The sequence below is a fragment of the Orcinus orca genome, chromosome 10 (assembly GCF_937001465.1).
Source record: "Orcinus orca chromosome 10, mOrcOrc1.1, whole genome shotgun sequence".
Taxonomy (NCBI): Eukaryota; Metazoa; Chordata; class Mammalia; order Artiodactyla; family Delphinidae; genus Orcinus; species Orcinus orca.
The window spans coordinates 104,860,337-104,885,607 of record NC_064568.1 but is presented as its reverse complement, the minus strand read 5'-3'; the positions used below and the strand labels follow the sequence as shown (position 1 = coordinate 104,885,607).

At 45.8% G+C, this 25,271-nt stretch overlaps 1 protein-coding gene across 2 annotated transcripts in view; it reads right to left on the bottom strand.

The window, feature by feature from the left end:
* The window catches only part of GMDS (GDP-mannose 4,6-dehydratase), a 477,395-nt gene that overhangs the window by 65,862 nt on the left and 386,262 nt on the right, over positions 1-25,271 (bottom strand). For both annotated transcript variants that reach the window (XM_004281075.4, XM_033408007.2), the window contains one exon: positions 715-811. In XM_004281075.4, the coding sequence (XP_004281123.1) occupies positions 715-811 (97 nt within the window). The remainder of the gene's footprint in view (positions 1-714; positions 812-25,271) is intronic.

Below are 25,271 nucleotides of genomic sequence, written 5' to 3'. Positions count from 1 at the left end.
TATAATATAGTTATGTATACCATATAATGTATCAACAGGTACAAAGGAAAAAGTAATGAGTTCAGTGGTGGTAGGATATCGGCCAGAAAAGGATTCACAGCCAGGACAGTGCTTGAGCCGAGGCTTAAAAAGTGTGCAGGGCTTAACACCACTCAGGTCTGTGCGTGTGCAGGTGAGTGCACGTGTGTGCATGTGTGAGTGCGTGCGAGTGTGTGTGAGTACATGTGAGCGTGTGTGTATGAGTACATGTGAGAGTGTGCATGTGAGTGTATGTGACTATGTGTGAGTGCATATGAGTGTGTTTACGTGGGTGTGTGTGAGTGTGTGTGTGTGTGTGTACATGAGCGTGTGCACCGGGATCTCCAGACCCTGAGGGCCACGGGGGGCCTTGGAAGGCAGACGTCCTGCACGTACCGGGGCTCAGCCATCCATCAGGCCACTACCTTGATGGGATCCACCTTTGATCTGAGCCTCCATTTCTGAAACCAGCTCTTTCCCTGGGTGTGTGTTACCCTGTTTTCCTTTACACAGCAATGCATTTTGTGGCGAGAATAACACCCCAAATGCAATTCCCTGGGCTCTGGTTTGGGGAACGCGCACTGAGGGACGACAGAGAGCCCAGGGCAGAGCTGGGAAGCCTGGCTGCAGCAACCAGTTAATATTTTCCCAGCCAGTGGCCGGGTGTGGCCCTGCCGCCAGGGCCGAGACACTTACCACTTCAGTTGGTCGGTAGTACTTGAGATCCACGGTCACGTGAACTTTGCCCGTCTCTTTGCACCTGCCCACTTCATTTTCATTCTCTCCTTCCCACCTGGAAAGGAGAAAAAGAGTTGATCAGTCCCAACCTGCTTGGGAGCATCAGACCAGGCTGCCGGGCAGCGTGGCTTCTCCCTGTAGGAGCCAGGAGCTCATCCACTCAGGAAACACAGGCAGGTGCTTAACCGTGTCATGAGGGCAACAGCGGTTCTAAAGCCTTTCCAGATCCATGCCAAAAGGGCAGGCCTTTTCCTTCCTCTTTAAGGAAGATCGTGGTATGCTCAGAAGTGAGACCCCAGAAATGAACAGATTAGCCACAACGAGGAACTGGGCAACTTTCAGGATTTCAAGGATGCTGTACCTCTTTAGACTATTCTTGATAAAGTCAATTATTATGAATTAATCTCTCCTGTCTCTCCTTTCCTTATTTTTTTTTATTTCTGTAGTTTTAGGAGTATTTATTGTAAATTGAATGCATTCCATTTTAGAATAAGTTTCATACCCTAATTAACCATTCATTTCATCTCCGTATTCCATATAAGTGCCCTTGCTGTACCCAGGCAGCAGTTGGCCCCATTGAAAAAGCCCAGATGATTAAACCTCCAAAAAGTGCGTAATGAATCGGTTGATTCCCTGCTAAGCGACGGTCTTTCAGCATCTCTTCTTTCTCTGATTCAGCTACGATGCTATTTGGACAAGTGTTCTTCCTTAAACACCCACAGTCGACAACAGTTCAGGATCCCAATAGCAGCCCCCTCTTCTCATAAGCTGAGGGGCAAGTTCACAAGTTTCAAGACCAGCTTCTTGCCGGAGTTCCATTTTATGTTCTCACTTTTACAGAAATGAAGCCACTGGCTAGAGCTGACCTCTGGATTTCTACGAACTAATATCCAAAGAACAAAAAATACTATATTATTTGACTTGTTTCTACAAATGGAACTTTTCGGCAAAGAAAGAAAAGAAGTTACCAAGTAATGTCTGACTTCAATGCTTATCCTCAGACCTAGTTTGCTTTATCAGCTGGTGATGAATCCTGTGACAGGACAATTCTGTCACAGTGGAGATCAAAGGAAAGAATAGAGCATTAAGTTGGTTACTTGACTGTGTGAATTACAGGTGCCACTGAAGATGGCCATTAAATGTTGACTGTGGTTGTATTTTGGACATAGATTGGGTATCAGAGACTTCAACTGGCCTCACAAGCTTTCTCTCTGATCACCCCCTCAAATGTTCTATCCTCAATTTATTTTTTGATAGCACAAGGGTAATACTTCATCGTGGGAGGAATAATCAGTTCATGAGTATGCTGGATTTGCCAACGTACGAAAGGCAAATATGAAAAACATTCCACAACACAGAGAGAATTATAGCTCAATATGTTGAACAATAAAAAAAATGTACGACTGGCATTTTCCATGACTTTTATATTAATGACTCAAAAAAGGGTGTTTGGTAATTTACTTATTTGGTTTAGTTTCTTTCCCTTGCCTAGACTTATTTGGCAGGATCAGAGCTAAGTTTCTGGAACATTCACCTGGATATGGTAGGTGGATGCTTTAGAGTATGCCAACTAAAACTGCTGTAAAATGGGAAAAGCTGAGGGGCTGGTGAGCCCTGTCGTCTCTGATAGATGAAGACCAAACCTTGGCCAATATCCACAGTAAGGGAGAGTATTTGGTAAAGCCATGATTTAAAAAAATTACCTGTCTAATGCTAAAGTTGTTTGTTTTAGTGGAACCTCTCTCGGGTGACGCTTTCATCAACAGTAAATGAAAGGATATTTGTTTCTCAGGAGCGCGTTTTAGTTTTATTTCTGTTCACGTTTCACACTCACGAAGAGAAACAAGCTCTGCACACGCCTTCCTCATGGCATCTGCACGGAGCCAGAGGGTCCAGAGCACGTTTTGCTGTTTCTTCCAGCTGCGGCTCGGCACGTAATCTGCGATGGTCAGGCTGACGTGGGGACACAGACACGCGTGACACCGCCCGTCGTGGTGGTGAATCCGAACAGAGGCCACAAGCTGGAGGAATGGTGATTCAGACCCACGTATTTACAATGAATCCTTCTGAAACCACACACGTAGCCACATACATATTTAAGTCGACGAGGCCTCGGGAGAGGCGTCCCCTGACCGTGGTCACGTGTGGCCCAGGGAACTTGGCAAAGCTGGCCACGTCTCCAGAGCAGGGGCTGTGAACTGTTTCTGTGAAGAGCATCACATAAGAGGCTCTGTCACGTGTTCTTCCTCATTCCCTTCCTCCTTCTTCTCTTCCTCATTATCTTCTTTCTTTAAAATTTTTAACTACCCTTTAAAACAGTAAAAACATCCTTAGAGGACAGTAAAAAACGAGCCTTGGCTGGGGTCTGGCCTGCAGACCGTAGTTGCCCCCCTGCATCAGGGGATGACTTACTGACACATCCTCACCCTTGACCCCAGGAAAGCATCCGGTTCCGGTCCACACCGGCAGGCTGATGGCCGGCTCAGCGGGACCTTCCCCGACTGCTGGACTCTCCTGGGCTGCCCTGCAGCCTTGGGCCAACACTGGCATTTGTAACAGCAGCTGAAGTGGGAAAAGACGGGGAAGAACCTGCACATTAGAAGTGAGTTGACACCACGCAGGCACCTGCAGGGCGGCTGCCCACATGCAGGCCTCTCTGCCTCTGCCTGGTGCTGCTAGGCAGCCTCCACGTGTCTACGGCCACGGCCGTCTCTCAGGGCACGGCGTTGCCCTACGATGAATCTGGCTGTGCTGAACAGCCACCTGTCACCAAGGGAAGGACGCAGAGCAGAACCACTTTCTAACTTGCACTGGGTCTGCAACAGGGCAATAAGCAAAAGTTTCGGCCAAGGACCAGAAAGCATTGTCACAACACCACACAGAACGCTTGTGTTAACCAGTAAACGCTAAGAGCTAACTTGTCCTAACAGGTGATGTTAAGACTCAAGCAGAGCTGCAATGTTCATGAAATGACAGTGGCCTGACAGGGGGTAGGGGATTCAGCGAATTAACAGGAATTACTAGCCACTAATTTAGATCAGCAGCTCACTGAGCAGGGATCCTGTATAATCCAAATTTGAAAATAAAACTGTTGGCTCCTAATGAGCATGAAATGGCAACAGAAAGCACTGAAGAATCCAGCACAGTAAGTCAAGATGAGGCGCCATTAACCTCTCCCCAACAAGGAACCCCTCCAGGGAGCAGAGCAAAGCCAAGTGGGCAGCCGAAGGCAAGTCGGGGACATCACAGAAGCGCGCAGGGATTACTTTAAGGACCAAGACTTGACTAGGGTGCACACGTGGAGACAGGAGGTCACCAGCAGCCACGATTTACTGGTGAAGGGCATGGGGCGCCCTGGGAGTGTCAGCAGGTCCTGGGCGAGGACGGTGTTTGCACACACTTCTGTTCGTTCCCCGGAACCCCTGCAAAAACGAACATGCTGACAAGGGCTGAACAACAGGAAAGACGAGAAGACCCAAGTTCTGGGAGCTGGAGAGGAGACGGACGAGTGTTAAAGGACTGGGCAGAGGCCCCAAAAAACAGACCCGCAAGCTGGCAGTGGGGAAGCTGAGCATGGGCCCACTTGGCCCCGGGGAAGCCCAGATACTCCGGACAGGGGGTTGATTAAACTCCCCCGGAAGCAGCCCGATGTCCAATCCCCTCCCAGGGTTGGCATCACTGGGCAATGGGCTCACCCTCCGTCCTGAAGAAGGTGGCAGGATTGAAGCCCATTGGGCCCTGTGAGCGTGCGGCCACCACAGGGAGAAGAGGAAAGGTAAGTGGATTGTACGCAGAACGCCCAGCATCCTTTGCCCTGAGGGGGTGCTGGGGTCAGGCTGGTCCCCTTCCAGGGAGGAGGCTAGGAACTCTCCTCTGGGCTCAGATTCTCCAACTAAACGGCCTCCAGAGCCCCCAGAGCCCCCAGGCTCTATGTCCTCAAAAACCCCAATCAGCTTTTTAGGCCCCCACTTGTAAACGTGAGCAGAAAACCGAGGATTACCAGACACACGTGAGGAAAACCGCACATACGAAGACAGAAATCACAGCAGACAAACTGAGAACCAGCAACTTGGAGGAAACAGAACAAACAGGGAAGATCATTAAAAACAGAACACAACAACAACCAACTCACACATCACTGCTACTATCTTCAGAGAGACAAGGAAAGATATCAAAGAAACAAAAATAAGATACTACATAAAAAAGGACAATTTGAAAAAAAAGATTTAGAAGTTGAAAAAATTCAGAAATCAAGAATTCAAGAGAAGATTTTGAAGACAGAAATGAGGAAACCTCCCAAAAAGTAGGGCAAAAAGATGTAGATATGAAAAAGGAAGATAAGGAAATCAGAAGATGGCCTCAAGAGGTCAGTATAATAGGATTTCCAGGAAGAGAGTAAAGAAAATAATTATCTTAACATATAAAGAGAATTGATCAGAGCAGATGAACACGCGTTTCCAGACTGAAAGCGGCCCACAGAGCACGCAGATACCACCTCACGGAGTTTCAGAACACGGGGACGAGGAGGAGGTCCCCGGGAGCTCAAGGGGATGGGAGCGGCCCAGAGTGGCCCCTGGGCTGCCACGGCAACACTCAAAGTAAAGGCAATGGAGCAACGCCTCCAAGGTTCTGAAGGAAAGTTATTTCCAACCAAGAAATGTACATTGGCCACCTTGTTAACTGAGGGCAGGATAGAGATATTTTCAGATAAGCTTGGTCAAAAACTATTTGCTTCCCATGCAAAAACTATTTGCTTTCCATTCTCAGGAAACTAATTAAGGTTTCGCTTCACCAAACCACAGAATTTTAAAAAGATGTCAGAAAATAGGGGATGACTCTACCATCCAGCGGTCCAGGTGGGATCAGGTCGGAAGGATCTAGAGGGGGGCTGCAGGGGACGTGCCCGAGGGTAAGCCTCCGGCCTGAGCACCTTCAGGGCAGACTGAGGGGAAGTGAGTGACAAACACATGGAGAATGAAGCAAACGGAGAAAGACAATTGTTAGGTCTATGGTAAGCAAGGGACATCTGCTCAGAAAGGAAGAAGAAAGTGTTGTTTCCCGGAGTGAACGCGTTGGTCAGTCCTGACGACGTAACACGGGAGGACAGCTCTGAGGTGGGGGGGAGACACGGGGTCACAAGGGACACAGATCTCCTTTGGAATAAGAGGTGCCAGGAGAGAAGCCTCAAGGGGGAAGATCGAGGACCAGCAATCAAAGCACGTTGTTTAGTCACATGGATGCAAATGCCAAAGGGATGAGCTGAATGATACAGTGAACAGGACTTCCACAGAGAGACGCCAGAAAACCACGGGAGCAGAGCAGACCTGGAGGTGACCCGAGACAAGGTACCAGCGCAGGAGAGCACGCGTCTCTCGCGTCGCTGAAGGGCCGCAGGATGGCCAAAGAGTGGGCGGACCAGCTGGGAAAATGGGGGTGCAGGGCGGGAGGTCGCTGGGGGTGGGACACCGCCTGCAGATGCTCAGACGTCACATGATGTGCCGGAGTAATTGGAAACGGACAAACAGCAACGAAGGAGAAAACCACCGTGAACGTGAGCTTCACGAACAGCGGGCCGACCAGCGAGGCCCCGGCCCCCTGGACGCGGAGCTGCGGACGCTTGCGGGGCCTCGGAAGAGCGGCTCCGATGGAGTGAAGGGCGGGGATGGAAGGGGGGCAGCCGACCGGGCACCTTCTGGAGGGAGGGGGGCCCTTCTTCAAGACTGGAGGACCTGGGGCCGGCAAGATGCTGACGGTGGAGCTGACAGCGGCGGACGGAGGGACGACGGGTTTCTGGAGAAGGCTGGCGGCTGAGGCCCAGACCCGGGCGGGGGGCACCTGCCCAGGGGCAGGAGGAGGGGGGGCTCCAGGGCCGCTGGTTTAATCACCAAAGCTGCTCTCGCTCCTGAAGGGCAGCACCGGGGAGGGGGGGGCGTGGGCGCGTGGGCGCGAGGGGGGGCGCGGGCTCTGGGCGGGGGTTGGGTGCGTGCAGGGAGGGGGCCGTGGGCCGCGGGCGCGGGCGCTGACCCTGTGCGGGTTTGAAACGCAGACTGCACGTCTCCAGGCGCTCGGTGTCCCACTTCGCTTCCTTTACTAAGGATCATTGTTACTAAACAAGCGGCTCCAGCTGTTAGGCTGAATGAATGAATAACCAATTACAGCAAAAGGTGAAACTTAAATCCCTGTTCCCGCGGTTCCAGAAGACGCTGTTCCCGTGACTCGCTGGAGGGCAGGCTTCCACACCAGGACCCCCTCCTCGCGCAGTCCACCGATGCGGCACAGTCTGCGCCTTCATCGGGAAGCCGTCTGGGGGCTGAGCGGGTGGCAGAAGGCCACACGGGAAGGGCTCCACCCCACGCGGTCGAAGAGAGCAGACTGCGTCCTCTGACAAGGACACTGCATCCTATGGGGCCCCTCCCAAACGTGGCTTCAGTAAGAGTTGTCGATTGGTCAACAGTTCCTCTGCTTCCTTCTTTTTCACCAGTATCACTGGAAACTACTAAATAGAGAAGTTCTCCTTTCAAACTGTCCTCTCTCACGCTTTATCTGTAGGAAATCCGACGGGTGTGATTAACTCCGTGGACACAGTCTTGTGGCGTCGAGCCTAATGAGGCCTAATGAGACTGGCTCAAGAGATCAAATGAAAGACCAGAGAGCACGGTCCTCAGCTGTGCAGCGACAGTGGCTTCTAAGTCAGCCTCCGCGTTCCTGCGCAGCCCTTACGCGGCTCTTATCTGCCTATTTGTATTTATTTTAACTCAGCTGGGGTGTCCTATCCGCCCCCAAGGAATGTGGGTGGAGTTTCTCCTGCTTTACAGTGTGAAGCAAACTGTACGGTGGCCTGACCGGGGGCCCGCGGTGGGGAGGTGGCGATTTTGGGACCAGAGCCCCACTCTGTCTGAGCCCCATCACAGTTCAGGGCTGTCTGACCCCTGCACCTCCCACACATCCTCAGCTAGCGCCTAAAAGTGCCAGGCGCTGAGCTGAGCCGGGTGCTGAGGACGGGGGCCTCTGTCCTTAAAGGGCTCGAGGCCTGGCGGCCACACAGGATGCATGTGAATGGCAGTAGAAGGCAGACAGGGGCTGTCAGAGGACCAGGTGGGCACCTGGCAGGGTGGTGGCCTCAGGGAGGCCTCTAAGCTGACACCCGACGGGTGTGCGGGCGGTAGGTGTGCGGGCGGTAGGTGTGCGTGTCTCTCGCTGCACCCGAGGTGGCCGGGCTGTCCCAGCCCAGCTTTCGGCCTGCCCACTGCCCACAGCCAGGTTACTAATGCTCCTCTGCGCCTGTTCTCATGCCTTTCCACCCACTTGGAAGGCTCTCCCTCCCCTGAACTCCCAGCCACAGCTCCCGCTTGGGCCAAAGGCCCACTTAACTCCACCTTCCTGCCGACCTCACCCCAAGCCTCCATCACAGGGCTGTTCTTTCAGAACTGATGTGATAAATTTGCACAATACCGTCGTCTAGTTGTATGCATTTGTACATAATGAGTTCCTATTATCACCTAATTAGAACCTACACTTCTCAAGGGCAAGGAAGTGTCTTGGTTCTCTTAGACGATTTTGGCTCTGGGGAAAAAAAAGAAAAAGAAAATGTGCAGAGAGCACGTTTATGGAACGTCCGCTCTGTCTTCAGTACAACGCCCCCCGTTCCATTAGGTAACTTACAGAGGCAGCAGTTGTTCTGAGGATCTAATGGATCCTTAGTTAAAGAACTTAACTGACCTGCTACCCAGTGAATTGCATCAACCGTACATGAAATGGAACAAGGGTTGCCCCAGCCTCCAAGACACAAATAGCATCAGGGCTCACATCAGACCTACACACGCTGCCACACAAAAACCTGTCGCTTGAATTAAAGTTCACATCCCTTTAGGCTGTTATACTTTGGGGTTTTTTTTTAATGGATTAAAACCCTAAGTATCTTAGAAGTTCATCAATATAACATGATAGTAGGGGGACTTCCCTGGTGGCACAGTGGTTAAGAACCCACCTGCCAATGCAGGGGACACGGGTTCAAGCCTTGTTCCGGGAAGATCCCACATGCCGCAGAGCAACTAAGCCCATGAGCCATGACTACTGAGCCTGTGCTCTAGAGCCCACGAGCCACAACTACTGAGCCTGCGAGCCACAACTACTGAGCCCACAAGCCACAATACTGAAGCCCGCGCGCCTAGAGCCCGTGCTCCACAACAAGAGAAGCCACCGCAATGAGAGGCCCGTGTACCGCAACGAAGAGCAGCCCCCGCTCGCCACAACTAGGGAAAGCCTGCGCACAGCAACGAAGACCCAACACAGCCAAAAGTAAATAACTAAATACACAAATAAATAAATTTATTTTTAAGAAATGATAGTAGGGTTTAGACTTCCCAGTGGTGGGAGAGATTCTGTCTCAGCGGTGAGTGGAAGCTGGTAGGGAGAGTCCAGTCTCTACGCAGACATTTCTGAAGGCCTGGGTCTGGTCAGAGCATCTCCACCAAGTTCTCACGGTGCTGACACCCAGCTTCTCAAGAGAACTGATTCTCCCAGCTCCACGGAAGATGCAAGTGATGATATTTCTACCCCTCCGTGTCAGAGGTTCCACTCAACTTGCTTAGACAGTATGGGCATTAGACAAGCAGTAAGCAAGCTGTCACGTGGGGCTGCAGCTCCGGGGGCTCAGAGGGGGTGAGTCTGAAGAGACGCGGCCAAGGATAGCGCACCTAAACACGCAAAAACGCACAAAACCTTCCCGGAGGAAAACACGCAGAGCCACGGGGACTTCCCTTCTCCCAACTCCCGCCCAGCCCAGGCGGAGCTGCAAAGCACGTCCTGGGGAAACTCTGTTCGTCAAAAACGACTGACCAGAAGGATGTGCTTTTGTCCAAAAGCAACTGGACACAGTCAAGGCTCAGCACGTTCTCCAGGATGGCCTCACAGCAGACATGCCAGCCACGGGACACGGGCTCACACCCGGGGCCTCGACACCCAGCCACGGGACACGGGCTCATGACCTCATGACCAGGGAATAGACAGCCAGCCACGGGACACGGGCTCAGGCCCAGGGCATAGACACCCAACCATGGGACACGGGCTCACACCCAGACACCCCGCCCCCTCCTCCTTACGGTCCCCTCCGGGCATCCTCCAGGCCCAAGGGCCAGAAATCCCACCCACCAGGAAACAATCCCCAATTAGGGGAAGAATGTGCACAAACACAAAATGCTTGTTATCTCAGCCAGGAGGCGTTTAGAAATGAGTTTCTTTTTCAACGTATAATAATGTTTGCCCTTGTTGTTTTGACTGAAAATGTAGATACGATACCACAAACTATGATAAATATTTCCATTGGCTAAACATCTCCCCAGCAGCAGACGGTGGTTCTCACATGGTTGCAGGCTATTTCTACAACTCTCTTCTCAAAATTTAACAAGATTAATGACAGAAAATTAGTCGAGACAAGTGTTGGCCTGCTTGGTTTACGCATCACTTCAACTACAGGAGAAAAGCACTTCCTTTTCACATTACTTAGCGATAAGTTGATGGGAAAGTGAAAAGCAAAGCCTCACACTGACAACAACCCTGACAACACAAACTCCTCCAAAACCACACATGCACACACACACAGATACACACACACATGTACACACAGATACACATACACACATGCACACACACACAGATACACACACACGTACACATAGATACACATACACACATGTACACACAGATACACGTACACAGATACACACATGCATACACACATACACACACATACACATACACACACATAGATACACATACACATAGATACACACACGTACACATAGATACACACGTACACATAGATACACATACACACATGTACACACAGATACACATACACACATACATACACATACACACACATAGATACATACACACATACACATATAGATACACATACACACACATACACACATATACACATACACACACATACACATAGATACACACACACATAGATACACACACACCGGGAAGTTCTGGGAAGAAAATATTTGTTGTCACAAGGGTGCCTTCTCAATGCAAACAACCAAATGGGAACTTTGTTGCCAAACGTGACCCTAAATTGTATCAGGACCGCATGCGGTGCTGACCTGCTCCCCTGAGTATCTTCTACCGACCCAAAGTCACAAGAATGTGCTGTTTTCCAACAAACTGAAAGCAAAAATTCACTCAGTGACGTCAAAAACTTCAAGAGCAGACATTCGTGCCAAGTCTAAATGTGCAGATGGCAACCCATTCTCCAAGTCTTTTCAGTGAAAATTTCAACAGACATTTTCAAAACCAGTAGAAGAAATGGAAGGTGACAGCAGATTGCAAACAGCTAAAGTGAGACTCTTCCAGATGCTGGCTGGTGAGCCCTAGGACAGGAAAGCCATATGACAGGAGGCTCCAGAGACCATCCAGGAGCTCAGAGAAAATACCTACAGCCTTCCTCTGAGCTCACAAAGCAGGGCAGGCAGGAGCTCCCAGAGGGCAGAGGCCTCCCGTCCTACCCGACAGCGCTGCGGTCGCCGGCCCTGTGCACGTGCAGGCCCTCCCCAGGCCTCTCTGGCTCCCTGGGGTAGGAGGACGGTGGAGCCCCTTCAACTGTCACCACCCTGGGAGCATGGGCCCTGCTACCCCGACATGGGGGACTTGGGGCGACCAGGGCCCTTCCAGGGAGGACTCAGTGCACAGGCTGGCTGTGGACACCCACTGGGTCTCAGTGATCAGGACTGAGGACCCCAGACTGCAGACCCCGAAGGACGAGGTGGGGGGATTTGCTTCCAGTGACAGAGTGGAGGCCCGAACTGCACGGAGGGAAAATTATCCTGGAAGGATCCTCCCATCTCACTTTTTCATCACAACCTGGGCTCTCGACACTCCAAAGCCAGGCCTTGGCTGCTCCTGTCTCTGTGTCCTGGTCGGGCTTCCTTCCACGGGCTCGCAGGCCTCAGCCCAGCTCGGTAAGTTGTTTGCTTCTGACACACAACCGTCATGTCACGAAGAAAGGATACACGCGAACAAGATGGAAAATGCGGTATGAAGCTTAGACCCGGACCCCCCCCCCCATCAGCAGGTGGCCGTCGAGGGTACGGGGGGACGTGCGTCACGGTGCCTCCAGTGCTGGGGTGAAGCTGAAGGGGGCACGGCCACGGCACCCTTCTGGGCTCGCACTAAACAATCATTCGAGCTACGTGAACATGCTTTTGTCGGCCTAGCCCACTTCTCACCTTTCTTCTAGAAGTAACATCCCAAGTGGGTGGAGGACCCGCCCACCCCCCCACCCACCCCGGCTCAAATCGCGGAATTCTGTGGGGTCGCCGAGCACAGAGGTCTCTTCCCCCGATGACAGGACCAGACCCAGGAGAAGCCTGGCCACACTGTGGCCTCAGTGCCTGGTCTGCAGGTGGTCACGGGCCCAGCCGAACCGGCCAGGGTCCTTCGTGTCCCCCAGGCTACGCCAAGGTCAGTTGTCATCCCTTAAAGACAAAAGAACTCTGACTACTAGAAATGCTCATTCACTTCTCTCCCCTTCCTAATATAAACACTTTGATTATGTTTACACGGCTTCGTTTTATTAGCATGGATACCTCACACATCAAAAAAAATAAGAATTTATATATATCATCCCTCACAACTTTTGGAGCTTAAGAGAATAACAAAATGTCATGCTTTATTCCTTAAGAAAACACAAACAAAACGTGTACTTATTTTCAGAAAATAAGATGTGAAGTTGCCTCTACTATAGAGTGAAGGGTACTCATTCCCCTTCCCCTGTAGTCTTCATTCTAATAAAAATGTTGGGGGATTATTTAAAAGCAACATGAATTCTATATACAAAGATATTTATCTATATAAAAAAGATATTAAAAAAGAACTCAATCCCGACACAAGAAATCCACAATACATTTGTAAATCCACAAAAGAATATGAATAATTTTCTTGAAACATGAAATATCTTCTTAAAAATGAAATAAAGGGCATAGAGGTATTCTAGATGGCTAAATTGCCTTGCAAAGATTATTTTATATCCTCCTGGTTTTTGTTTTTACTTAATGTGCCAACTCCCAGCATTGCATTTAAAATGAAAATGCCTCCGTGTTTGCCTTCCTATTCTTTATCTTCTCTAATGAATATAATTAGTCTCCTTCACAATGTTTTTATGCAAAACAAATTTATAAGTCAGGTAGTTAAGTATAGGAAGAAAATGCAGGTAAATGAAACATGACATAGAAGGTGATTCTAACTGAAATTTTGCTCCTCGCGTTGCAATTTGGAAGCAAAATCACCTAAAGGCTACTACAAACAAGGACATTGGTCTTGGGTTTACGGACTTCCACCTTCTCTTGGGACTTAAGCATCAAATGTTTTAACATGCCACGTATTACAGGAAAGCATGTGAAATGTTTCCCAAACGATGAGCTCTTGGACCTTCTCCAATCTCCAGCGCTAGTTTTGACAGACTGCTATTATAATTTTTGAAGTAAACGAACTACTGTATAAATTAAGTTGTTGGAAGAACTTGACTCCTGCGGAACTGGTGGGACTGAGTCGCCATCGATTCTGGGATGACCCACGTGCTCCTGAGGCTCAGAGGGGACTGACGTCATTGAAGCCTGGGCTCTCACCTCATGTTAGAGACCGGGGCTCCAGACACCCTAGCTGTGCACCCTGGAGATCCCCATCATCTCCTGGTCGATCTCTTTCAGACCGCAGGGAATAAGAACGGGAGGTACTCCTCCAGCTTTTCAGACCTCTACATCTCCCCGAGAGCATTCCCAGAGTCACTGATGGCAGGAGTGGGGCGTCCAGAGAACTCTTTTTATCTCAGTTTATCAGATGATAAATTAGGTCCAATTTCTATTAAATTCAACTAGCATTTAAGCAATTCCTGGAGGCGTGAGGGCAGAAGGAAAGAGGAGGGAAGGAACTAAATCAGCCGCAGGTGTTCACTGGATGACAGTTCTCATGGGAAAACCTGGAAATTTTAGGTTTTTTCATTTTCCAGCAATCTGCCCCTACTCCCTTCCTGCATGACACACACACACACACACACACACACACACACACAAATCCTAAAATCAAACTCTCAACTTCTAAAATTTCGTTTTCCATTATTGATTCATGTAAATGTTGATTCCTTTAGCAAATGTCTGCCACTGTGCTGGGCAGAACGCAAGGTTCAGAAAGGACCCAAAGCAGATTCTGCCTTAAGGAGAGAACTGTCCAGTCCACCACGGAAGGCAAAGTCACAGGTGACTACGATCAAGGTCCAAAGGGGGAAGGGCTTGGGCGTGTGACTGTCAGGCTCATTTGGAACTTGAGGTCCTGTGACTGTCCCAGGCTTTGCTACTCAGAGTGCGGTCCAGGCACCAGCAGCCCCTGCCTCACTGGGTATCCTGTTAGAAATTCGGAGCCTCAGGCCCCGCCCAGACCTACTGATTCCAAATCTGCATTTTAACAAGATCCCCAAGTGATTCCCAGCACCTCAGCGTTTGAGAACTTCTGCTCAGCAGGAGACAGACGCAGCCAAAAGGCGTCGTAATTCTGACAAAACTGCGGATTACTTCCCGGAGAGGAGGAAAGGTCTCTATGCAACCAGAGCAAGGCACCTAGACCGTTCCTCCCTCAACTGCCTCTCTGCTAAGCGTCTCCCTTACATTCCTGCTGGGCACATAAGCACGAGATGCTGGTGTGACTTTACGTTTTTGGGTCCCCAAACATATATGATCAGTTGCCCAATCTTATACTGTTTTCACATTTCATTTGTCCCTTATTCACTGTTGACAAATGTCATTTTCCATCAATTACCCATTTCATCATTAACAGCAAACACACAGAGCTTACGATGCACCCAGCCCTGCTTTAGGCGCTTCACGAATGTTAACCCATTTAACCTTCACCCCAACCCTGTGTGGCAGGGACCCTTATTATCCCCCTTTTACAGATGAGAAAATGGAGGCGCTGAGGGTAACTAACTCCCCGGGAAAGCTGCAGAGCTGGGATTCAAACCCAGGGAATGTGGCACTGCGGCTGTGCTTTTATACTTCACACGATATTATGCCACACTGTGTGCAGAGAAGGACGTGACCGCGTCATGAAAGAGAGAAATTAAATCAGCATCCCTGGGGAAAGAGGTGCGTGCCCCGAAGGCCTAGAGGCTCAATACTATCCTTGGCCTTCCAGGCTCTGCTCCATCTCAGTGTGTTTTCTTTGCTCGTTTCTGCCTGGTGTCTGACTGTGCAGAAACCGTTCCCAAGAAGGACTCGCCGGCCCTGTCAAAAGTCACAGCTGCAACGGGGACGGCGGGGACGGGACCCGGGAGCAGCCGCGACTACCCTGCTTGTCCTCCAGCTGAGATCGGTATGCGGCTCATGGGGCCCGGAGAAGATCCAGGGGAAGGAAATTGGAAAAAAAACAAACAACAGAACATGACTTGCAGACAGCATTCATAAAGCCATCATGATTTCATTATCTGGCCCTGAGAAGGAATTCTGCATTTTCAGACACACTGTGAGGAACATGCAATGTAAGCATTCTGTTCCCACAGCCCAGCGACGCAGGTACGGGGCACGCAGGTGGGAGCTGCCACGAACGGAAGACTCAGACGAGAGGGGCAAGGCAAGACCTTTAGTCTGTCTGGGACCTGAGCACCTCACGCCCGTGACTCTTTCTGGAAGAATTCAGGAAAAGGGTTCAATTTCACCCAAATTTTATATAGCACTTGAAGGCCATGTTTACTAGACCACCAAAAGCTTGACTTGCGGTTTAGCCTGTCATCTGAAACAAAATGAAGGTCACTGCCTGAAATGCGCAGTAGACTTTAGTGAAACTGACTCCAGGGCTTTACTGCGCCTTCCCTTCGGATGGAGACGTGGGAAGAGGGGAGGGCTCAGACCCGCCAGGAAGCTGCTGCTCAGTTTTGAAGGACAGAACAACACTCCCAGCAGGTACTCCACACAACTCAGTTGTTTGTGTAGGATTCTAATATAAAGTAAGCTTGGAAAGTGCTGGGTTAAACAAAGTTAAACAGATTCCTTACTGGTGATTCTCTAAGAGGGGTTAAAATATTCAATATTCTCCAAATGAACTAGACATGGAATGCCTTTCTAAGACATTTCCTTTTTAAAGAATTCTCAGTTTGTGAAAGACTGTGCTAGGTATTAAAAAAAAAAAAAAAGGGTATTAGCCCATGGGACTACCTACGGACAGAAGGATGACCTGGTGACTGAAAACGACACATGGTCTCCAAAGTGGGAGAATGACCAAGTTTCATGCATTTATCAAAACAGAGTCTTGTTTGGGAATTCATTTGTAAGACTACCCCTAACTTCAAAAAACTGTGTGTAAGTTGATTTCTTACTACAAAAGCATGTCAGTTCATTATAGAACATTAGGATATAGAGAAATGTATTCAGTAGAACACTAAAGGTCACACGTAATTCTGCCATGTAGAAATTGCCATTTTAAAAATTTTGTGTGTTTTCTTCTAATTTTTTGTAGGCGTATTTTTAGGGACTTTAGATCAGCCAACAGATCCTGTTTTTTTTCACTTAATATTGTCATAATCATACTTCATGTTATTCAAATTCCTCTTCAGCATTATTTTTAATAGCTGAATGAAAACAGTTGATCAAACTCACTTGAATACCCTTGATGATGGGCACCTAAGTTCTTTTTTGATTCCTTTTATTGAAAAATCAACTATATTGAGGTATAATTTACAAACAAAATGTGTCACAAGTGCACAATTTGATGAGTGAAAGATGCATGCACTCATGCAGACACCCCTGCGATCCAGATGTCAGACATCCCCCCCACCCCCGCCACAGATTCCCTCTCCTTCTCCCGGTCGCTCTCCCGTCACGCTCAGATTCCTATCAGCACCACTCACCCTTTCCTAGAGCATCACATGCGCGGAATTACACAGTCCGTGCTCTTCCTCCAAGTGTGCCAGGTGTCACCCTTTCCATGAGTGAGCAGTATTCCTCGTGCGGACACATTGTCTGCCAGCTGATTATAGACACTGGGGGAGCTAACGCTTTGCTAGGACTAAAGCTGTTATGCATATTCGTGGATAAGTCTCTATGTGGACACACATCTTCATTTTTTTTTGGTAAATGTCTAGGAAAATCACTGGTCACATAGTAAATATAGACTTGGTTTTATAAGAAAGCCAAAGTGTTTTCTGAACTATTCATACTTCCATTAATAATGCATGAGCGCTCCAGTTGTCCCAGCATCCTCAGTAATACTTGGCTCTGTTGACTTTTTCCATCTTGCCATTCCAAAGGGAGTGCAGTGGGATCACACTGTTGTTGTTTTTTTTACATCTTTATTAGAGTATAATTGCTTTACAATGGTGTGTTAGTTTCTGCTTTATAACAAAGTGAATCAGCTATACGTATACATATGTTCCCATATCCCCTCCCTCTTGCGTCTCCCTCCCCACCTCCCTATCCCACCCCTCTAGGTGGTCACAGAGCACCGAGCTGATCTCCCTGTGCTAAGCGGCTGCCTCCCACTATCACACTGTCCTTTTAACGTGCATTTCCTGGATGATGATCACACTGAGCATCTTTTCACGTGCTAAGGGGCCATTTGTGGAATTTCTTGTGTGAAGTATCTGTTCAGACATCTGGCCCATTTTTAAAATTGAATTATTTGCCTTCTTTCTTTTGAGTTACGGCAGATCTTTGTATGTTCTAGATATAAGTCCTTTGTCAGATGCAAATATTACATTCATTTTCTCCCAGACCAGTGTTTGCCTTTTCCTTTTCTTAGTGGTCACTTTCAAAGAATAGAGGTTTTTAATCATGACATTCATTTTGTCACTTTTTTCTTTTATGGTTCTTGCTTTTGGTGTCCTAAGAAATCCTTGCCTCTGCCCCCAATTGAGCTAAATATTTAAGGCAAACACACACAAAACAAAAAGCCATAGAGAATGATAAACTGAACTACAAGAAAATGTAAAACTTTGGTATTTGCAAGGCACTGTTAAGAAACTGAAAAGGCAAGTCATGGGCTGAGAGAGTATATCTGCAAAACATAAAAACTCTCGGGGCTTCCCTGGTGGCACAGCGGTTGAGAGTCCGCCTGCTGATGCAGGGGACACGGATTCGTGCCCCGGTCCGGGAAGATCCCACATGCCGTGGAGCAGCTGGGCCCGTAAGCCATGGCCGCTGAGCCTGTGCGTCCAGAGCCTATGCTCTGCAACGGGAGAGGGCACAACAGTGAGAGGCCCGCGTACCGAAAAAAAAAAAAACAAAAAACAAACAAACAAACAAAACTCTCATAACTCAGGAACAGAAAACCACCTCAGACGTTTTTCCCTGCTCCAAGGTTTCAAAGCTTTTCTCCCATGTCTTCATCTAACAGTTTTCGATTTCCACTCTTGCATTTATACCTCTGCTCCATTTCAACTAATTTTGTGTGCGGTTTGACTCTTGGGCTGAGATTCACTTTTTTACCCCATATGGTTATTCCTGATTCCAGCACCATTTGTTGTAAAGACTATCCTTCTCCAATTAATTACCTTGACAAGTTTGTAAAACTTCAATTGTCTGTATAAGTGTGTGTCTATTTCTGGGCTTTATATTCTGTTCCCTGGATCTATAAATCTGTCCTTATGTCAATATCGTGCAGATTAAGCATTAAAAGAAATCTTAAAATCAGAGAGTAAGTGTTCTCCAGCTTTGATCTTCTTTTTCAAAATCATTCTAGATCCTTTGCATTTCCACATAAATTTTAGAATCAGCCTGTCAATTTCTACCAAAAAAAAAAAAAAGCTTGTGATTTTGTTCAGGAAAGCACTGAACCTACAGATTAACTTGAAGAGAACTGGCACCCCATCAAGTCCTCCAATCCAAGAACGGGGTGTATCTCTCCATTTATTTAGGGCTTTTTTGATTTCTCTCATCTATGTCTTTTAGATTGTGGTGTACAGATCTTTTGTGTATTTTATTAAGTTCATCTCTATTTCATTTCTCTGATTCTATTGTAAGTGGTAATGTGCTTTTTTACAAATTTCAATTTCCAGCTGTTCCATGGCAGTACATAGAAATACAATTGACTTCTATATATAGACCTCGTATCATGTGACGTTGCTAAATGCACTTGTTAGTTTTAGTAGCTTTTTGGGTAGATTACTTAGGTTTTCTATGTACTATATATCATGCTATCTGTGAATAAGACAGATATACATCTTCCTTTCATTTCTTTTTGTTTTTTCTTTTGGCTAGGATCCAGGACAATGTTGAAAAGTTGGATAAAAGCAGATATCCTTGCCCTGAGCCTCATTTTTAGGAGAAAATTATTCAGTCTCTCAACATTAAGTATAATGTTAACTGTTGGTTTTTCTCAGAGGCCATTTATCAGCGTGAGGAAATTTCCTTCTATTCCTAGTGTGTTGAAAGTTTTATTTTATTTTATTTTATTTTTTAATAATAGTTGTTAAATTTTGTCAAATGCCTTTTTCTGCCTCTGTTGAAAAAAATCATATGGCTTCTCTTTTGTTCTCTTAATATGGTGAATTACATTGATTTTCAAATGTTAAACCAAGCTTGCATTTCTAGAATACATCCCACTTGGTCATGGAGTACCAACTTTTTATATATTGATAGATTCAATTTGCTAATATTTTGTTAGTCCTTTTATGTTTCTTTGCTCTCATGGAATACTAGTCAGTATCTTTCTTTTCATGTAACATTTTTATTTTTAGCATCAGGGTAATGCTGGCCTCATCAATGAGTTGGGAAGTGTTCTCTCTTCTGAGTGAGTACAGAAGGGGTATTACCTTCTTCCTTTCACAGACACAGAGCTACGAAGATTTATACATATTTTGAAGTCACTTTTGGCAATTTGTGTCTTTCATGAAAGTTGCCCATTTCCTCTAATTTGAAAAAGTCGTTGGCAGAAAGCTCTTCATAATATTTTCTTACTATTCTGTTCATGTCTGGAGGATCAGTAGTGATGTTCACTCTTTTATTTCTACTACATATAATTTCTGTCTTCTCTTTTTTCCTGGATAGAGGTTTATCCAGGTTTTGGTTGCACTGATTCTCTCCACTGTTTTTCTGTTTTCTACTTCATTGATCTCTGTTTTTATCTTTATTATTTCCTTCTTTCTGTTTGCATTGGGGTTAATTTGTTCTTCTTTGTCTAGCTTCTTAAGATGGAAACTTGGATAACTGGTTTGGGCTCTTTCTTCTTTTTTAATGTTAGTATTCAAAGCCACAAATTTCTCTTCAAGCATTGCTTTGGCAGTATCCCACATATTTTGATATGCTGTTTTCATTTTCATTTAATTCAAAATATATTCTAATTTCCCTTGTGATTTCTTTTTAAACCTGTGAGTTATTTAGAAGTGTGTTGGGTGGTAAGCTCTAGAAATGTCAATTAGGTCAAGTAAGTTTACTATGTCGTTCAGGTCTTCTGTATCCACAGGTATTTTCTGTCTACTCGTTCTGTCAGTTACAAAGAAAGGAGTGTTGAAGTACACAAGCATAAAGTTCATTTGTCTTTTTTTCTTATCAGTTCTGTCACTATTTTGAAGTATCTATAACTGGGTGTAGATACGTTAAAAAGTATTACGTGTTCATGAACAATCAACCCCTTTAAAATTATGAAATGACTCTTTATTCCTTCTAATTAAATGAAGTCTATTTTGTCCCATATAAATATAGCCACTCCAGTTTCCTTATGGTTAGTGTTTGGACGTTTTATTTTTTCATCTTTTTACTTTTAAACTATCTATGTGTTTATATATAAAGTGTGTCTCTTGTAGACAGCATATTGCTTTTTTTTAAATCAAGTCCTACTATATCACCCTTTTAATTAGAGTATTTAGAGCACTTAGAATGGATATAATTATCAATGATTTGTTTTCTATCTGTCCCACCTGTTATTTGTTCACACTCCCTCTTCTCCCACTTTCTTTTAGGTGAGTATTTTTTAGGATTGCATTTTGACTCCACTATTGGCTTATGGCTACTTTTCATTTTGTTTTGTTTTAGTAGTTTCTCTAGAGTGTGCAGTACATACTTTAACTAATTGCAGTCTGTCTTCAAATAATATCACACCAATTCCCATCTGGTGTAAGAATCTTTGCAGTAATGATGCATTGCTTCCACCCTGTCCCCACTCTTTGTGCTACTGTTGTTATACAATTTATTTACATATGTAGTAGAAACCTCATAATGTATTTTCATTATTTTTACTTTCAACAGTCAATTACCTTCAAAGAAATTTTAAAACGAGGGGAAAACGTTTATATTTTCCCACATTTTGGCTATTTCTCTTGCAATTCATTCTTCCGTAGAGATTCAAGCTTCAAACTAGCATCGTTTTCCTTCCGCCTAAATGACTGCTGGCGATGAACCATCTCAGCCTTTGTTTGTCTGGAAAGTCTTTAATTCACTTCCATTTCTGAGATGGTTTCCTCAGGTACAGAACTCAAGGTTCAGGCTGCTTCCCGCAGTTTAAAGACGTTGCTCCAAGGTCTTCTTGTCTTGCGTAGTTTCTGGTAACAAAACTTTCCTATATTTGTTCCTCTGCAAATAATTCTATTTTTTCTCTGGCTGCTTTAAATTTTTTCTCTTTAGCATTTATTTTCAGTAATTTGAGAAATTTTTGGCTGTTACTTAATTCTTTTCCTGTGCCCTCCCCGCTTTTTCCCTGATTACACATATATTAGATTTCTGATTACACATATATTAGATTGCCTGATTTTCTCTCACAGGTTAATCAAATCAAACTCTGTTCTCTCTTTTTTTTTTCCTCCAGTCTTTTTTTCCTGTGCTTCATCTTTGGTCCTTTGTAGTATTATGTCTCTAAGTTTACTAGTTTTTCTTCTGTAGTATCTAATCTATTCTCAATGCCAACAGCGATACTTAATTTTTCATCTCTAAAAGTTCCATTTGGCTCTTTAAAAAACAAATATATTTCCTTATCTCTCCTCACTATACTCATGTTTTTCTTAAAATACTTGACATAGTTATAACAGCTATTTTACCTTCTTTATGCACTCATACCATCATCTTTTTTATTCCTCAGTCTGCTTTTATTGATGGATTTTCCCCTTGGTTTTTGGTCACATTTTCCTGCTTCATGACAGTCCTACTAGTTTTTGGTTGAATGCTGAACATTAAAAACTAAGGAAACAATCCCGTTTACCATTGCAACAAAAAGAATAAAATACCTAGGAATAAACCTGCCTAAGGAGGCAAAAGACCTGTATGCAGAAAACTATAAGAAAGTGATGAAAGAAATCAAAGGTGACACAAACAGATGGAGAGATATACCATGTTCTTGGATTGGAAGAATCAATATTGTGAAAATGACAAAACTACCCAAAGCAATCTGCAGATTCAATGCAATCTATCAAATTACCAAAGGCATTTTTCACAGAACTGGAACAAAAAATTTTACAATTTGTATGGAAACACAAAATACCTTGAATAGTAAAAGCAATCTTGAAAAGAAAAATGGAGCTGGAGGAATCAGGCTCCCCAACTTCAAACTACACTACAAAGCTACAGTAATCAAGACAGTGTGGTACTGACACAAAAAGAGAAATACAGATCAATGGAACAGGATAGAAAGCCCAGAGATAAGGTGACCATATGTGCATGGGTTTATCTTTGACAAAGGAGGCAAGAATATACAATGGAGAACAGACAGCCTCTTCAATAAGTGGTGCTGGGAAAACTGGACAGCTACATGTAAAAGAATGAAATTAGAACACTCCCTAACATCATATACAAAAATAAACTCAAAATGGATTAAAGACTTAAATGTAAGGTGAGTCACTATGAAACTCTTAGAGGAAAACATAGGCAGAACACTCTTTGACATAAGTCACAGCAAGGCCTTTTTTGACCCACCGCCTAGAGTAATGAGAATAAAAACAAAAATAAACAATGGGAGCTAATTAAATTTAAAAGCTTTTGCACAGCAAAGTAAACCATAAACAAGAAGAAAAGACAACCCTCAGAATAGGAGAAAATATTTGCAAATGAAGCAACTGACAAAGGATTAATCTTCAAAATATACAAACAGCTCACGCAGCTCAATATCAAAAAAACAAACCATGCAATCAAAACATGGGCAGAAGACATAAATAGACATTTCTCCAAAGAAGACATACAGATGGCCAACAAACAGATGAAAAGACTCAACATCACTAATTATTAGAGAAATGCAAATCAAAACTACAATGAGGTATCACCTCACACCAGTCAGAATGACCATCATCAAAAAAAATCCACAAACAGGACTTCCATGGTGGTGCAGTGGTTAAGAACCTGCCTGCCAATGCAGGGGACACGGATTCGTGCCCCGGTCCGGGAAGATCCCACATGCTGTGGAGCAACTAAGCCTGTGCACCACAACTACTGAGCCTGCGCTCTAGAGCCCGTGAGCCATAACTACTGAGCCCGTATGCCACAATTACTGAAGCCCATGTGCCTAGAGCCTGTGCTCTGCAACAAGAGAAGCCACCGCAATGAGAAGCCCATGCACTGGAACGAAGAGTAGCCCCTGCTCACCACAACTAGAGAAAGCCCATGTGCGGCAGCGAAGACCCAGTGCAGCCAAAAATAAATAAATAAAAAACAAATAAATAAATAAATTCATTAAAAAAAATCCACAAACAAATGCTGGAGAGGGTGTGGAGAAAAGGGAACCCTCACGCATTGTTGGTGGCAATGTAAATTGATACAGCTGCTATGGAGAACAGTATGGAGGTTCCTTAAAAAACTAAAGATAGAACTACCATACGACCCAGCAATCCCACTACTGGGCATATACACTGAGAAAACCATGATTCAAAAAGAGTCATGTACCACAGTGTTCACTGCAGCTCTGTTTACAATAGCCAGGACATGGAAGCAACCTAAGTGTCCATCGACAGAGGAATGGATAAAGAAGATGTGGCACATATATACAGTGGAATATTACTCAGCCATAAAAAGGAATGAAATTGGGTCATTTGTAGAGATGTGGATGGACCTAGAGACCGTCATACAGAGTGAAGTAAGTCAGAAAGAGAAAAAGAAATACCGTATGTTAATGCAGGGGTCCCTAACCCCTGGGCTGTGGACTGCTACCAGTCTGTGGCCTGTCAGGAACTGGGCTGCGCAGCAGGAGGTGAGCGGTGGGCGAGCGAGCCAAGCTTCATCTGTAATTACAGCCGCTTCCCATCACCCGCATTATGGCCTCAACCATCCCCCCCTCCCGCTGTGGAAAAACCGTCTTCCACAAAACCGGTCCCTGGTGCCAAAAAGGTCAGGGACTGCTGTATTAACACATATATGTGGAATCTGAAAAAACTGGTATAGACAATCTTATTTACAAAGCAGAAACAGAGACACAGACGTAGAGAACAAACGTATGGATATCAATGGGGAAGGGTGGGGGTTAGGATGAACTGGAAGATTGGGATTGACAGATATACACTATTGATACTCTGTATAAAAGAGATAACTAATGAGAACCTGCTGTATAGCACAGGGTACTCTACTCAATGCTCTGTGGTGACCTAAAGGAGAAGGAAATCCAAAAAAAAGGGGACGTATGTATACGTATGGCCGACTCACTTTGCTGCACAGCAGAAACTAACACAACGTTGTAAAGCAACTCATACGCCAATAAAAATCAAAAGAAAAAGAAACGTTATGCTTTTGAGTCTAGAGTTTACTGTATTCCTTTGAAGAACACTGGGCTTTGCAATGGTCGAAGGCTGTTATTTGTATCCAGTTTGATCCCTTTGAAGTTTGTGTTTAAGCTTTGTTAGCCTGGGTCTAGAGCAGCCTTTACTCTGGGAATCAGTCCCATCACTGAGGCATAGCTCTTCTGGAATCTTACTTCATCCCCTGAGTGAGGACGGTCACTGAGTGAGAACGAGGTCTCTCCATTACAGCTGAAGCTCATGTGCCTCCCAAGCCTGGGAACGCTCTAAGAATCCTTCAATTCCACCTCCCAGGCAGCTCCTCATGCAAGCTCGTGGAACGTCTTCGTAATATTCAGCAAGGACTCAGTGGGATCCTTACGCACGCTTTGGGAACTCTTTTTCTTTGCAGGTCACCATGCCACGGGCTCCTCATCGCACGGCCCCACAACCTCCAGGTGCCTCAGACTCTGAATTCTGCCCTCCACCTCCTCGGCTCTCAGCAAACGGCTGTTCTCTGTTGAAGTTCCTCTTCCACGCTCCCTGGTGGAGACCATGTCTCCAGGAAACCCGGGTGATTGCAGGGCTCATCTCAGCTGTTCCTTTTCTACCAGGGATCACGGTCCTGCACTGCCCGTCACCCAAACAGTGTTTTATGTATTTCATATAGTTTCCTAGTTTTTCAAGACAGAAGGTTTAATCTGATTTCTGTTATTCCATCATAGCTAGAAATGGAAGTCCTTTCTTATATTTTAAAAGTGAATCTTGGAAAAATGTTTGAAAGATCTTCAAAAAGTTAAACACAGAATTACCATACGACCCAGAAATTCCACTCCTAAGTTTA